General features: G+C 43.1%; 1 protein-coding gene across 2 annotated transcripts in view; it reads right to left on the reverse strand.

Annotated features, from left to right (window-relative positions):
* Positions 1-12,894, reverse strand: part of CMTR1 (cap methyltransferase 1) — a 26,964-nt gene extending 14,070 nt beyond the window's left edge. Inside the window, exons 1-11 of one of the 2 annotated variants that reach the window (XM_059467771.1) lie at positions 12,793-12,894; positions 10,747-10,887; positions 7,393-7,535; positions 6,503-6,661; positions 5,969-6,061; positions 5,152-5,223; positions 3,776-3,870; positions 3,600-3,672; positions 3,204-3,402; positions 618-736; positions 265-361 (exon numbers count right to left, since the gene is read on the reverse strand). In XM_059467771.1, coding sequence (XP_059323754.1) covers positions 265-361; positions 618-736; positions 3,204-3,402; positions 3,600-3,672; positions 3,776-3,870; positions 5,152-5,223; positions 5,969-6,061; positions 6,503-6,661; positions 7,393-7,535; positions 10,747-10,873 — 1,177 coding nt within the window. In that variant the 5' untranslated portion in view covers positions 10,874-10,887; positions 12,793-12,894. Of the gene's footprint in view, positions 1-264; positions 362-617; positions 737-3,203; positions 3,403-3,599; positions 3,673-3,775; positions 3,871-5,151; positions 5,224-5,968; positions 6,062-6,502; positions 6,662-7,392; positions 7,536-10,746; positions 10,888-12,574 lie in introns of both variants that reach the window. The other variant, XM_059467770.1, reaches the window with a different exon arrangement.
* Between the last annotated feature and the right edge of the window lie 2,450 nt (positions 12,895-15,344).

The raw sequence follows: 15,344 nt of genomic DNA on the forward strand, positions 1-15,344 counted from the left end.
CAATCAGCTGGGATATTGAGGAGGTTGGTCCAGCTAGTGCCATAAATCTCAGGTAGACTGCCCAGTTATCACAACAGATTAGCTTATTTTTCTCGCCACATCTCTTAGCTTTGTGACAACCATCTCAGGACTTATGCATACACATTCAATTCTGTGCAACTCATGGCAGAGCAGACTTCAAGGCACTAATAAAAATTGTACAGCAACGTTCCCCAGTGCCATAGACACCTCAGAGAAGGAGGAAGGTTAATGGACAGAACATACCTGTCCGGACAATGGACAGTGCTGTGAGGAACTGGCAAAGCATGAGCTGCTTGCTCAGGATTTCTTGCAGATTCTCCTGGCCCTCCACTGAGAAACCCTGCAAAGTGCATGGCATATGATTAGTATCTCCACAAATCTGTTGGTCAAGCAAAGGATTCTGAGGTACTAAATAATAGAATCATGATCATTTCTGTTTGTTTAAAGTAGAAGAATCAGCACTAGGAATTTTAATGGCAAGGCTTGTACAATTTCATAATTGTAGCTACACATGTCAAACACCCTATTGCATACAGACAAAGGTGTCAGTTTTGTCAGGCTTTTTTTAGTGCAGGAAGAAAAAGAAATAAACCAACCCCATCAGCCATTAAGAAATGCACTCCCTTGTGATCAGTATTGTCCAAAACAAAATTCTGGAAAGCAGTAATGTTCTCTGATCGAGTGATGTCTCCATCTCCATCAATCCCACCCTCTCCTAAAGAAAAAAAGGAGACAATCAATAATACATTTGCAAGTACAAATAAAAGATCAGTATGTGCAGATGATCTATTGTATTCAATCAACATTTAGTCAGAAATTGAATAGACCTTGATAGATGGAATAAACATTACAAAGTCCCTTGTTCACCACCAAAGATGCTTTTTAATTCAGAAAAATTATTCAGATTGAGTGGCTGGGGGGCTTAAACAAGACCATACAATAACCATGCTCAAATGATGAGTTGTACGTTAGCCTCAGCACAAAACAAATGAAGACTATATGACAAAATAATATTTTCATCCAAGCAGGAGTGGCACATAGCTGAACCTAATGAAAAGATAAGATCCAACTGCACTGCACAGTTCACCTGTTAAAAACATGTTATTACAGACAAGGCAAAATTATTTAGATTGTGCATTTGAACCCTTCTACTAAGAATTCTAATCATTCCAAAGAAACATAATAGCCTATTTTCAAGCACAGTGTAATTTGAGCTTTAAAAAGCAAAAAACTGTGAACAAGTTTACAAAGGGAGTAGGGAAAAAGACGTAGGATTTGTGCATAAATACTCATACAGTTTTCCTCTGTGGCTCTTTTAAAAGAGCTACATTGTCCCCCAGCTGCTGTTTTAGAAAGCTGAGCTAAGGTGCATTCTAGAGCTTACCAGTTGTGCCTCAAGTAACCCTGAACTTCTATTTAGTATTAGACCCTGTAAATCTTCTACAACTACAGATTCTATTACCTCAGCTGGAGGACTAGAAAGCAGAAGAGATCAGGACGCATGAAATGGTTTTGATAACCAAACTCCTCACAACCATCCTGTCAGTAAGTGAAGTGACACTGGAATTTTTTACCATTCTTCACAACAGAAATAGCATGCCAGGCTACTTCCTTCTCATTAGTCTGTACACACCTCACTGGACTTTATAGCATAACAGAAAGGGATCAAGAAAGTTAATCAAAATCACTGGGCTATTAATATCTCCAGGTATGTCCTCCTCTCCGTAACACCAGTTTGCTGTGAACTATGAAGATCGAAACACTGCAGCCAAGGTGTTTATCTGCCTTGCTGCCCTTGCCATGAACCTTCACTTTAACTAAGATCTAATCCTTAAGTGCTACTAACCATTCACTAAGAGCTCATAGTCAGGTGTAAGAGTGGCAGCCAACATGAGTAAGTGGTGGAGAGAAAAAAAAATCCACAAAAGGCACAACAACAGAAAAGCAAACTCCCTGCTCTACACGACAGTCACCTTCCAGTTTCTTTAATAGTCTGAAATAAGAAGCACAAATACTAGCAATCCTTGGATTTCTCCTTCTAGTCCTAAAGGCAAGGCAGACAGAGGGCTCAAACACATCATCAATATTAACTAGTTACAATGCATGAGATGAGATGCAGCAATTGTCTGTGTACACCTGTTCAGTCTTTCTCAATGCTAGGTAAAACATGTTAAAATAACAAACCTCCTTGGGTTAAGCAGCTCATTTAGTCACAGTGATTCAGATACAGCCTCTAGCCCAAATCTGTTTTATTTATCTTTACTAAGAGCCCACAATCAATTATGAGAGCACAGCTAGGAAGGTCTGATACAGAAACATGCTGACAGTTAGGTAAATGAGGTGTCTAACTGGCTCTGCTAATAGATCTTTGGGCACATCAGGAGGCTGGAGCACCTCTCCCATAAGGATAGATGGAGAACACTGAGGCAGTTTAGCTTAGAGAAGAGAAGAGAAGGCTCTAGGAAGTCCAAGCATCCTTCAGTATCTAAAGTGGGCTACAGTAAAGATGGGAAGGGACTTTTTATCAGGGCATATAGTGATAGAATAATGCATAATGGCTTTAAACTGAAATAGGGCACGTTTAAAATAGACATTAACAAGAAATTCTTTACTCAGAGTGATGAGTCACTGGGACACATTGCCCAGAAAAGCTGTGGATGCCCAGTCTCTGTTCATGGCCAGCTTGGATGGGGCTTTGAGCAATCTGGTCCCTTGGAAAGGTGTCCCTGCTCACAGCAGGGGGGTTGGTGCTAGATGATTTTAGGTCCCTTTCAACCCACACAATTCTATGATTCTATGACAAATCATCTCATTCACTGTTTCAGGCTGAGATCAGTGATGTGCGATGAACATTGCCAAGCAAACTTTAAGCACTCTATAATGTTCAGATAAGCAAAGAACTCAAATATCAATTGCTGCAATGAAACATATTCCCAGGTCAGACTGGTAAGAAATGCAAATGATTTTGAAAAAATGAAAATTATTTCTCAGAAAAATTTCTTGACATGCAAGCTCACCAGCCTCAAGCCTTTTCTCCAATGACAGCCCCCTTCTACCTTGCAAAATGGTTCCCTAGGCTTCTCCTAGATCCCCCTGCTGGTATCGATACCAGTCCTGCCACTAATACAGAGGCTGCAGCATGAGCAAAAACATCAGGTAACATTCATGGGTGCATTACATACCATAATAAGGCTCAAAGAGCTCACTGGAAGCAGAATAGAAATCCTCCAGTTTAAAATCATTTGGTCCTTTCAAGGTCATGCCAAATCCTTTCGCATGCCACTTGCGCCTCCACAAGACATATTCAGAGAAGCCTCCGGGACCAGCACACACATCAGCAAAGTAGAGCAGCTCTGCATCATACTCCTTTATCAAAGGCACCTGCAAAAGGAAACTGAGGAAATTCTTCTGACCTGTAACAGCTCCCATCAGTCAAACCACATACATCATAAACTACACTGCTCAGAGGAATCTTTCAAGGACCTGTTTTCCCAGCTAGTATCCTAAAGATTCTCCTTTCTTCCCACCTTCCACATTTTCTGAGAAAGCACTGCTGTTTGAAAGTTAGAGGAACTCACCCCTTGGCTGTCCTTAGGGTTTGTAAACATGTAGTCAAAAACATGGTCCATATTTGCCATCTTCATCGCAGCCCTGTGAACACATAAATAGGGCCTTGATAAGTTTCATCCTGGGCTCCCTCAGCTGCAAGTGGACCTACATGGGAAGGGACTGCAGTACCAGAGATTCTACAAACCTGTTCAGGAAGAAAGCTCCACGGATCATCTCATAGGGGTTAGACCTTGTTCGGGCTCGACGCATTTCTTCTCCATCCAGCTCATCAAATACACTCTGCACAAACAGAAACAAAGCTCATCTGGACCTGGCACTGGCTGGAGGGATAGGTAGGCATCAGCATGTCTTATTTCTTGCTTCTCTCTCCTTAGACAGCAAACTCCATGCAGGATTTGGTTCACCAATACAAAATGGTTTTCTGTCTCATAACGATATTTGCTCTTCTTCTAAGCCACCTCAGCTCTTAAGCAAATTTAATAACACTGACAAATTCTGTACTGATAGCTCCAGAGCCTGATAACATGGTTAGCCACCTCAAAAGCAGTCCCAGCCTAAAGTATTTCTTTCACATATATAAACACACACTCTATTGCTGTATACAAGGGCATGATAAAATCTAGGAGGAAAGACTGAACAGACAAGAAAAGAAGGGGAACTCATTTCCTTAGTTTAGTCAAGCCTTTAGCCCTTCCGTCGGCCTAAGGGCGGGTGACTGCTTTCTGTCCTCTCCGAGCTGGTTTTGCCTGGGGTAGAGTTAATTTGTTTCATAGTAGTAGTTTCATATTAGCTAGTATTGAGATACATTTTGGATTTGTGATGGTAACAGTGTTGATAACATAGAGATGTTTTTGTTACTTCTGAGCAGCGTTTGAACATCATTAAGTCCTTTTCTGATCCTCATACCACCCTGCCAGCAAGTAGGTGGGGAATGCATTCTTCTGGAGTTTGGAGGGAACATAGCGGGAACAGGTGACCCCAACTGCCCAAACAGATATTCCATACCATACCCTATAATGCTCACTATATAAGGCTGGGGGAAGAAGGAGGAAGCCAAGGACATTGAGAGTTAGGGTTTTGTCTTCCCAAGTAAGCCTTGCATCTGATGGAGCCCTGCTCTCCTGAAGATAGATGGCTGATCACCTTGCCCATGGCAAGCAGTGAATTAATTCCTTGAATTAATTCCTTGTTTTGCTTTCCTTCCATTGAGTGGCTTTTGCTTTACTTATTAAATTGCCTTTGTCTAAACCTATGACTCTTCTTCACTTTTACCCTCCCCATGCTCTCCCCAATCCTGCTGGTGGGAGAATGGGTGAGCAGCTGCAGGGGACTTAGCTGCCAGCTGGAGTTATAGCAAGAAAATCTCTCAGAAGGCTGAGATTCAAAACAGGCTGCTGAACAGATAGTAAAATAAAAAAGGATGCTAGGTCATCCCAGTGACATCGAAGTGACAGAGGGCATTCTGAGCTCTTGTCAATTACCTAACTACTCAATCCTCTTTAATTATTTATTTCACTTGCTTCCCCAAAACTTCAGTTCCTCTTTAAAAAGGGGGCTCACCTTGCACTGCAGGACATTATGTAAAAGCTCTTCATTACAGAACTCTGTTTCATCTTCAATCATCAACTTCCTCTGCAACAGGACAAGAGCACAGGGAGCAATTAGCAAGCATGCTATTGTCATTTCAGAATGCAGCATGTACCAATAATGCATGAAGGCTGCCAATCACACACTAGGCTGTATCAGCAGCAGTGTGGCAATTAGGCTGAGGAATTTTCTCCCATGTTAGGCATCTTGAGATCACATATGAAATACTATATCCAGTTTAAGCACTCCCCAGTATAAGAATGGACACACTGGAACAAAAGCAGCAAAAGGGCCAGCAAAATGACAAGGGTCAAAAAGCACCTGGTATATGAGAAAAAGCTGAGAACAGTTTGTTCAGAATGCAGAAAGGGAGATCCTATTGCTGTACCTAACAATGGGACAAGTCCCTAACAGGAGGCAGAAAAGATTGACCTAGGCTCCTAGAGATGTACAGTGACAAGACAAGAAACAATGGACAAAAGCCACATTAAAAAATGCTAATTAGCCATATGTAAATTTTCTTTTGTCCATTGGGTTGTCAAACACTGAATAGATGCCCAAACAGGCTGTAAAGCTTCCATCCTTGAAAATACTCAAAATTCCATTAAACAAGGCCTTGAACAACCTGATCAGATCTAGCTGGATCTGTTTTAGGTAGGAAGCTAAACTAGCAACCTCAAGAGGTTGTTCAGAGTTCATGCTATTCTACAGCTATTTGACAGGGCAACTGGCCCAGGCTGAGTATCCTGCTTTATCTTAGGCTGGTAAGTACCAAGACATACAAAATTACCTTCCCCACAGTCATCCACTCCTTCAGCTCCTGAGCATCTGGGATCTCTGTGGTACATTCAGGGCACCAGTCCACCTTCTCATAGGCACTAGGCTGCAAATACAAGTCATGGGAAGAGCCAAAGATGTTCTTACTAGAAAAATATAAAAACTAATTGCTCCCCAAAAGTTTGCCTCCCAATGCTAGCATAAGGGGTTATGCCATGACTTCAGCACCAAGTCATGGTGTAGAAAACTGTAGAGTTTTTTCTACCAAAACTGTAGAGTTTTTTCCTCCTGGACTAAAACATGTCTTATTTATTTTTAAAATAAAAAACAACCTCAAACACCTCCGCCACAAAAAAAAAAAACCCTCACCACATTCCCCTTTATTAGAGTCCGTTACTCAACGCAGAACAGAAGTCTAGTACTCAAAGTACAGTTTAGAGACACTGGAAGAGAGACAGCTGCCAAGAAAAAACACAGTTTACACATTCTTTCACCCAGTTTTTGCTGAACACAACAAGAGAAATGGCTTAAAACAGAAAGTACTTACCTCTGGCTCATCCTGCCAATCAACATTGAGCTCCCCATCAAATCCTTTGAGGGTCAGGCCAAAGCCTCTCCTTCCCTTCTGATTGGAGGCCTCAACAATATCTTTCCTGCCTTGGCCATATTTTCCCAGACCTTCTCCTTCCCGGAAGCCCATCTTGGCCTAAAAAGGGAGCAAAGGGAGCACTCTGAGAAAAGTGGACTCGAGTTTCTGTACTGCTGCTGAGGTCAAAGAGTAGTGCAGAAAATGGCACATCGCCCTGAAGTGACTCAAAGGCACTGAGCATTTTTAATCTCAATTGCAGCTTTCAGGACTTTTGAGTGAGTTCACTTCACTGAGGCAGGATACAAAAAAACTAGATCTGAAGAATGATGTTTGAAATGACAGCAAAAGACTCAGTAATGCGGGAAGAGCTTGCTCAGAGAGAAAAGTAGTGAGGAGCCTGGAGCCATTCATCACAGGCTTCAGTAAGCATGAATGGTTCATAAAAAAAGACATTGGTATAGAAAAAAATTCATGTTGTGATGATTTTCTTTGTTGTGAACATGCATTCAGATGCATTTCAAATACCAGTTAAAATTTCACATAAAACTCAGAGGAGGAATGCAAGACATTGCACCTGAAACACGTACACATCTCTTAGGTTAAAAGAACTATGTTCATTATCTGCTAGTTTTTCAGGTTTTCTCTCAGTAAATTTTAGCAATAAGAGAACAGTAACAAAACGTGGGGATGCAGTCAATTTCATGTATGTACAAAACAGTAAGGAAATAAAAGACAGAGAACCCTGCTACAAAATGGATCAGAATCAAAGTATTTTTTATAACAAACTGGTCTTTTCACTTTGCTCTCATCAGCTCTTAATAGTTTGGTCCAAAACTATTTTGACCTACCATCAGCTTTTGGGAGACACTGTTATACATTGAGTAGCGAGATGAAGTACCCTCCACAAGAGAGTCTTGTTTGAACTCATTGCTGAAGACTGGTCTTTTTTCATCACCCTCACTGTCAGAGCCACTGGTGCTACTGGAAGATTCTGAAAACAAACAAAAAAGTGAGAATGAAAATAAAAATAAAATGGAAGAAAGATATCTCAGTAAACACATTAGAATATAGTGAGAGTCATTAAATCCTCTGAACACATACAGAGGACACTTCAGTATCTCAAATGTATTACAGGAATTAATATAATGAATTACAGGTGCAATATAACACACCCTGTGCAACCAACACTTGGTTATCTTTCCTGTTGCCTCAGGGAAGCACACAGCTTCTCTGACCCCATGGATTCCAGGCCCCACAGAGGGCTGGGCAAGCCCCATCACACAGCAGAGCAGCCACAGCATGACCACAATAGTACTGTGGTGTGCCTGACCTTTGCTATGATCCTGAGGAGCTGAGAAGGGCCACAGGGATTCTCTCGTGAGAATGGTGACAATTACATCCTGATGAAACATTTTGAATTTTCTTACATATCCATAACTACAAGTGCAAATTCATCCCTAACTTAGCCAGAAACTCATATCAAGTACACAGGCATCTACCAAATGGCCAACACTGCAGAAAGAAGAGAAAGCTACATTTATGATACTTCAGTTAACTTGTAAGGATTCCCAAGCTCACTACAGCAAGTGAGAGAGTTTTTCACCTCTAGAGTTTACAGATACATACAAACTTAAAAGAAAGATGAGGTCAGAGGACACCAATCTTTTTTAAAATACCATGAGAGAGGTTTGAGGAAGAACTTAAGTCAATGGTTCAGTCAAGGTAATATCAACACACATAGCAAGCACTCAAAATAAACCTTCCTCACCAGAAACTGATGCACCAGAACCTTCATGGGCACAAATAAAGAAGCTCTGTCTGTGCCCAGTTCCACCTTGGGATCTATTGACAAGAACCTAGGCCTGTATGAGCTGTAAAGTCCTCACTGCTACTCTCCAGCTGTGAAATGCCCAAATGTACTCACTCCAGGCAGGATGTAACTGGGATCTGGGCAGGAATCCTGGCAGTCTCATTTGTCTCAGCCTGCTCTGTACCAGCTGGGTGCCCAGGGAGGCCCTACAATCCAATGAGTCCTTCTGGCTTTCCTGGGGTAATATCACTATGAGGATGAAGCAGTGGCACAAGTTTCTTACTACAGCTAATTCATACAGACTACACGAGCAGCAATTCACAGCAGGCAAAGCCTTGCTCTGTGGTAGCTCAGCCTCTTGAGCTCCCTTGTTTGCCAAGTGCTAGAAATAATTTTGTGCTGGTTTGTACAAATAGGGGAAGTTGAACTACAAAAGTTCTCCTGACATAAATCACAGAAGATTAGCAGAGTTGATCTTTTTCTGTTTTTCTCTTAAGAAGGAATAATTTAGTTCCACAGAAGTGTTGAAAAACCCCAAAAGATATTAAAATACTTGAAAAGAAGGATTGAAATTTTCTTAGATTTGTCTAATTTAAGACAAAGCACAGGCTATTTCTCTCTCAACTCACAGATCTCTGTATTTTCCTGTTCTGGAAAACTGAGCATCAGTGAAGTAAGAGGACACAACTGAAAATCAGCAAAAAAAGGCCATTACAAGAAAGTGAAGCAAAAATGAAAGACACTACTGTAAAATATATAACTGTAGTTAAAAACCTTTCAATGTGTCCTCAGTGCTTGTTGCTGAGCAATCAGTTACAGTATGAACATTTGAGGCTTCCAGCTCCAAAAAGGAAGGCTCTGATTCAACCTGTGTTTGCAACATTCTGTACCCATCTCGATTTTCAAATATCTATCACAAGATATATTCCTGTTTCTTTCACAGAGCTTTTACCTAAGAACACACTCACAAAGGATTTTTGCTTTAGGGTCAGTTACTGCTTTCTGCTTCTTGGTACACAGCTTCAGTTAACTTTGCTACCTGCTTTTTAACTTTTTGCTAATTGCTACCTGTCTTATTTGCTAGACACTCAAAGTGCCTTAAACACAATTACCTACTGCATAAGTTACAATGGAGTCACTTTACAACTCTTTTTGTTTTTAAGATATGCTAAGCCATGATCAGCTGAGCATGGCTTAGCATATCTTAAATCACTTCTTTCCCCAACCTCCCTTCTTTCATTAGAAACCACAATGGGTGTAATAGAATAATAAACAATTAACTGAACCCATAATATTGTTGCTGAACTGTATAATTTGTTTCTTAAACACTAAGGCTTACAGCCTATTTTGATTCATGTATGAACTCAATAATCAAAAGGGGGGGGAAAAATGAAAACAACATCAGTTTGAATTTTTTAGCTCAGGCCTGAGTGCACAGAGCATTCCCTACCCCAGCTCTTACATGCTGCACCTCCAGCCTCCTCAGACAGGTACACACACTATATATATCCTGCAACTACAGCTACTCCCACACCAACCTCCTCATCTTCCACACACACCCCTTCCATTTTCACAAGGGAAGGCTTCTTTATGTGTTCAGGCACTTGAACACTTCATGACCATGAGAAATCCCAAGGCTCTGACATAGCAGGCACACAGTGAGGCAACCTGAAGTACCACCTTGGGAGAGTTTAGAGTGTCCCACAACAGCGACACCAATTGTGGGGGTCACATGCCTCATCTGTGGTACATCCCAGCTCCAGGTGAGACAGCACACTCCAAGAAAAAGTAGGCAATGAGTTAACTCTGCAAGAGATCTTTCTGAAAAGAAATACCTGTGAGCTCTCACAACTCTGTGCCCTGGGAAAATCACATTGAGCCAGCATAAGAGATGGTCCTACAAAGTAGAAGCCCCAACCAACTGGCTCCATTGTATTCATCTCAATTTCTCCCATCTGCAGAAATGTGGTAAGACTACTGGTTTCTTTCTTCCTTTTTAAACAAAATTATGATGCTTCTTTATGGTGTAACACCCACAATGCCTGAGTACTAAGTTTCCAAACCAGAAATAACTGCTGAGACTGAAAAGATCAATATGACAAGAATGTTTAGAGCCTTGGATCATGCACATCATGATCCAAATCCAGTTTTCTACGTCTGAATTCACACAATTCCCAGATTAAAAGGTTTACATAAGATTTTTAAAAAGCCTAAGAGAATTCACACCAATCCAAGGTTGTGAAAATAAATAATGTAGCCTTTTTCCCAAAGAGAGAGTGTACCGTTGAAGTTCAGGCTATCAATTAGGATTTAGGATTCAGGAGATGTAGGTTCAATTCCTGGTTATTATTTACATCCCCTGCAGCAGCACATTCCCGATCTCCAACCTTACCTTGAGTGGTATGATTACTGAATTGATTTTCATCATCTGAAGTAGAACTGAGGGTTAATCCTAAGTCTTCTATCCTCTTCTGCTTATTTTGGGGGCTGCTAAATTCGGGTTCTGTCCTTCTCTTCATGTTTTCCTGAAATGCTAAAAGAAGAAGATCACACTTGGCAAACATTAAGCATAATTTTCTGTAATGCACAGCAGCATGGTGGCATAGATCATTTTATGCTCTTCAGTATTAGGCTTTTCAACTTAAATGTCTTCAGGTAAAAGTGTTAGCTAACTCACCTTTGTAAACATCTAGTCTAACTAATCAAATGGGAAACTGATATGGAAATTCCCCTATAACTGATGAATTTTAAATCACTTCTACAACCTACTTATCCCCAAATGCACATAGATGAAGTCAACCCAGGTGTAGACAGTTATTAAAGTTATAAACTTAAATATATGGCAGCTCATTACTGAATCAAAGAGTCATTTTATCCAAACACACTGAAAAAATGTCAGATCCATCTAACAGAGATTATGCAAGGTGGAACCAATTTCTCACAAGACTCCAAACAACTCTGACCTCACCTCTGCAAATCTTAATTAATAAAGGAACTTTTCTGCACAGCTTTGATAAAAGAACTTTATTAAATATGCATGCTCAAGTTGTGTGTGAAGTTGTGTTTTTCACCAGGAAACACTGGCAAAATATCCAGCTTCTGGATGTGGCTGAAAAATTTTGCGTGAACTCAGATAAAGGTCTAATGCTTAAGATGGAGTTAATAGAAGCCAGCTTGGCAGGTTTGCAGAAGACAACAAGCAAGGAAAGGGAAAAGTGTAAAGGCAAAAATGCTAAAACCTCCTTGCAACTGAAAAAAAAAAATTAAACTGTACCTTGATTAGTGTTTATTATTGTACATAGGATTGTTGGGCTATAAAAGATGCCCCAGGTCACCAATTCAAACCTTTAGTTATCAAACTTATTTCCACAAACAGCTTAAGGCCAAATCCTTTTTTTACCCCCACAACTCTGACTACAAACTGATCCCACAACCTCACTGCACTATGGCTAAGAAATCTTCTCCCTTCCACCAGAAGTTCTTTTAATGACAGCTCACCTTTATCTGCTCTTGCCTCAATTGAGGGTTTTGTTTTTTACCCTTGTTTATCTCTAACAAACCAGCCATTTTATATTTCTTCTGAGAGAGCCAAATGAGAGGCCAACACTCTCAGCTCACTTCTGCCAGCTCCCTATCGAAACCCCCACCCTCCAAACCCCACTAAGGGTCCCTCAGCACACCTGTCTTCCCGACAAATTTCGAACCATGCAAAATTAGGCACAAGTTAGGGACACTCGGTCCCTCAGGAGCCCCACAGGTGCGAGAGAAAGCCCCTCCACATCCTCAGCCATGCCCCACAGCCCCCTTGCACCGCCCCACCGGCCTCCCACAGAATCGTTTAGGTTGGAAAAGACCTCTGAGGTCATGGACCCCAACCCACGAGTGAACACCACCATGGGAACCAGACAATGGCCGTAAGTGCCACGTCCAGTTTTTCCTTGAACATCTCCAGGGATGGTGACTCCACCACCTCCCTGGGCTGCCCACTCCAAGGTCTAATCACATCTTCTGTGGAGAAATCCCTCCTGATGTCCAGCCTAAACCTCCCCTGGTGCAGCCTGAGGCTGTGTCCTCTTGTCCTGGTTGCCTGGAGAAGGGGCGAACCCCCCCGGCCACACTCTCCTTCCGTGGGTTGCAGAGAGCGATAAGGTCTCTCCTGAGCCTCATTTTCTCCAGGCTAAACACCCCCAGCTCCCTCAGCCGATCCGCACAGTCCTTACCCTCCGAACCCTTCACCAGCTCCACTGCCTTCCCTGCCCCTCACGGCCGTCACCCCGCCCGCCGCGCAGCCCCGGTCCCACAGGCCGAGCCGAGACCCCCCCGCCGGCGGAGCGCGGGCAGCGGGGAGACCGCGGGAGCCGCCGCGGCCGCGCCCCGCGCTGACCCGCACACGACCGGGGTCGGCGGACAGCGCCGCGCTGGAGCGGGCGGCACTCACGGCGAAAGCGCGGCAGGCGGCGGGCTCCGAAGGGCTCCGCTGCGAAGGGCTCGGGCTCCCGAGGCGCGGTGAGGCAGGACGCGAGGCCGCTGCCGCCGCTTTCGTTTCCCCGCTCTGACGCGGCGCCGTCCCCGCCCCCGGCCCGCCCCTGGCGCGGGGCCTCGGCGGCCGCCGGCGCACGGCAGTGACGCACTGCCCCAAGGGCCGCGACCGCGGGCGGGCCCGGGCAGCCCCGGAACCCCGGGATTCCGTGGAACACGCTGCAGAGACTGAATAATTTATGACTGTATGGATATAAAAATGTTTATCGATCGTGTAGCGTAGCGGAAGGAGGGAGTGTTTTAGGCTGGAGCAGAGAAGGCTCAGGGAGGACTTAATCACTCTACAGCTCCCAGAAGGTCACAGCCAAGTGCGGATCGGCCTCTTCCTGCCGGCCATCAGTGCCAGGACAAGAGGACACAACCTCAGGCTGCCCAGGGGAGGTTCAGGTTGGACAGCTGGAGGAATTCCTTTACAGAAAGGTGATTCAACACTGAAATGCGCTACCCAGGGAGGTGGTGGAGTCACCATCCCTGGAGGTGCTCAAGGAAAGACTGGATGTGGCATTCAGTGCCATTGTCTAGTTCCCATGGTGGCGTTAAGTCATGGGTTGGACTCGATGACCTCAGGTCTTTTCCAACCTGATCCTGGGAGCCGTCTTGTAGTTTGCATTAAGCTCGAACCCTGAGGACACAGAGCTCAGCACACAAGCTGGAATGCTTAGTCTCACAAAACCAAAGCAAACACAGTAGTATCAAGAGACAGGAGGATCCTACTTGGGAAGTGTGGCTCATGGTTATGTAGTTGCTGTAAACTGTATGTCTAAATAGATTGAGTTATGGCAGGATGGGATGACGAAGAGGAGAAAGTATAACATTGACTAGTCAGAGCCTTTGTTAAAGAAAACCTGCACTTCACTTGGGGGAAGGGGGGCACAGCTGGATTATTGAATTACCTGTTACATGTTCTGCAGTCAAATTTGACAGTTGTTGCTAAGGCTCTGTAGCAGGATGCTTGCCTGGAATGGGAAAAACAACTCAAAACAATGACTATGGGAAAAGCTGTCCATGGTAAATGAAGATGGGGTCATCATGATGCTTTTGATGCTCAGTAATGCTGAAACCAGTCTGACTCATCAGTCCCGAAATTAAACATCCTGATAGTGAGCTGAAGATGTGGTAGGCCTGCTAAAATACCCAGAACCAGTAAGTGACACTACAGATAATTTATCCAAAGCTGCTGAGATGACACTGCTAGCCTGAAGACCTGATTGACAGTCAATAACTTCATACTATAAAAGCCCAGTCCCACATTTTAAGGGCAGAGTCTTCTAATATACCCTTTCTCAAAGTGTATGTGTGCATTTCCCAGTGTGGACTGGGGATGCTGTTCAAGGCTATTCCTCATGACTGAGAAAAATAAATTAGTCCACAGTCATGGGTGAACCTTATCTCTACTGAATTGTGGTTTTTTCTTAGCTTTAATACAATTGCTTTAAAACAATTACTTCAATATTGCATCATAATGCACTGTAAGAGCTGTTCTACCTCCTATATTATTTAGTAAATTACTCTGATTAAGATCTTTTTGTCCAATCATTATTATAATAAATCATACGTATTTATATATCTGGTTTGCCATCCTTAAATCCTCCAGGACCAAGTTGTATAAAGGTTCATTTACACCTATAAAATCCTTTAGACATGAACCACTGACAGTCTGGGGCTAAGATTGGATCCAGCCATATCAATGCTCCTCTCTGAGAAGGATTTTGGAAAGCAAGGGGGCCTTGTCTGCACCTCGTGACTCAATGGGAGGGCTTCTTTAATAATTAAACTTTGTCTGAAGCTCCCACTCTGCCTGTGGCAGGCTCACCACACACGTGGTATATTTTTCTTGCACAAGATTGTCAGATTGGTCTTGGACTCCACAGATCTGTATGAGGCAAACATCCCTCTGTAGTGATCCCCTTTTACTGGCACCCCTTCCCAACTCTTCCACTGATGCTGACAATGTATTGCTCTGTAAGTGTCTGATTATCACACTACCTAACAGCTGTCTTCCAAGGGAAACAGCAAGTCTTGAACCTGCCCTGCATCATCTGTGACCAGCTCAGTTATAACCTGACAGCTGGAAGCACTTGATGCCATCCCAAGACAGGTAACAGTTCAGGGCATAATATCTCCAAGGGCACAGCCAAGTAGAAACAAGTAGACAACCAAGGAGAAGAAAAGATCCAGACCTTAGAGCAAAGGAGCGCACACTGCAGATACACAGGTCTGCTTTTGTCAGTGAAAAGCTTTTGTACGTGGACATTATTAACACTTAACCTCTCTCTGTGGACATTTACACACTGTGCACCTACCAGTAAGAGTGAAAATAATTTGGAATACACCGCTTACATTCTTTGTGTTCTAGTGAAAAGAGGACACAATCAGCAACCAAACCAAAGATTACCACTCTGTTACCAGGGGAAGTATTATCCTTCTCTGCAATATGCATAAACACCAACA

Source organism: Ammospiza nelsoni, chromosome 3 (genome assembly GCF_027579445.1).
Source record: "Ammospiza nelsoni isolate bAmmNel1 chromosome 3, bAmmNel1.pri, whole genome shotgun sequence".
Lineage (NCBI taxonomy): Eukaryota > Metazoa > Chordata > Aves > Passeriformes > Passerellidae > Ammospiza > Ammospiza nelsoni.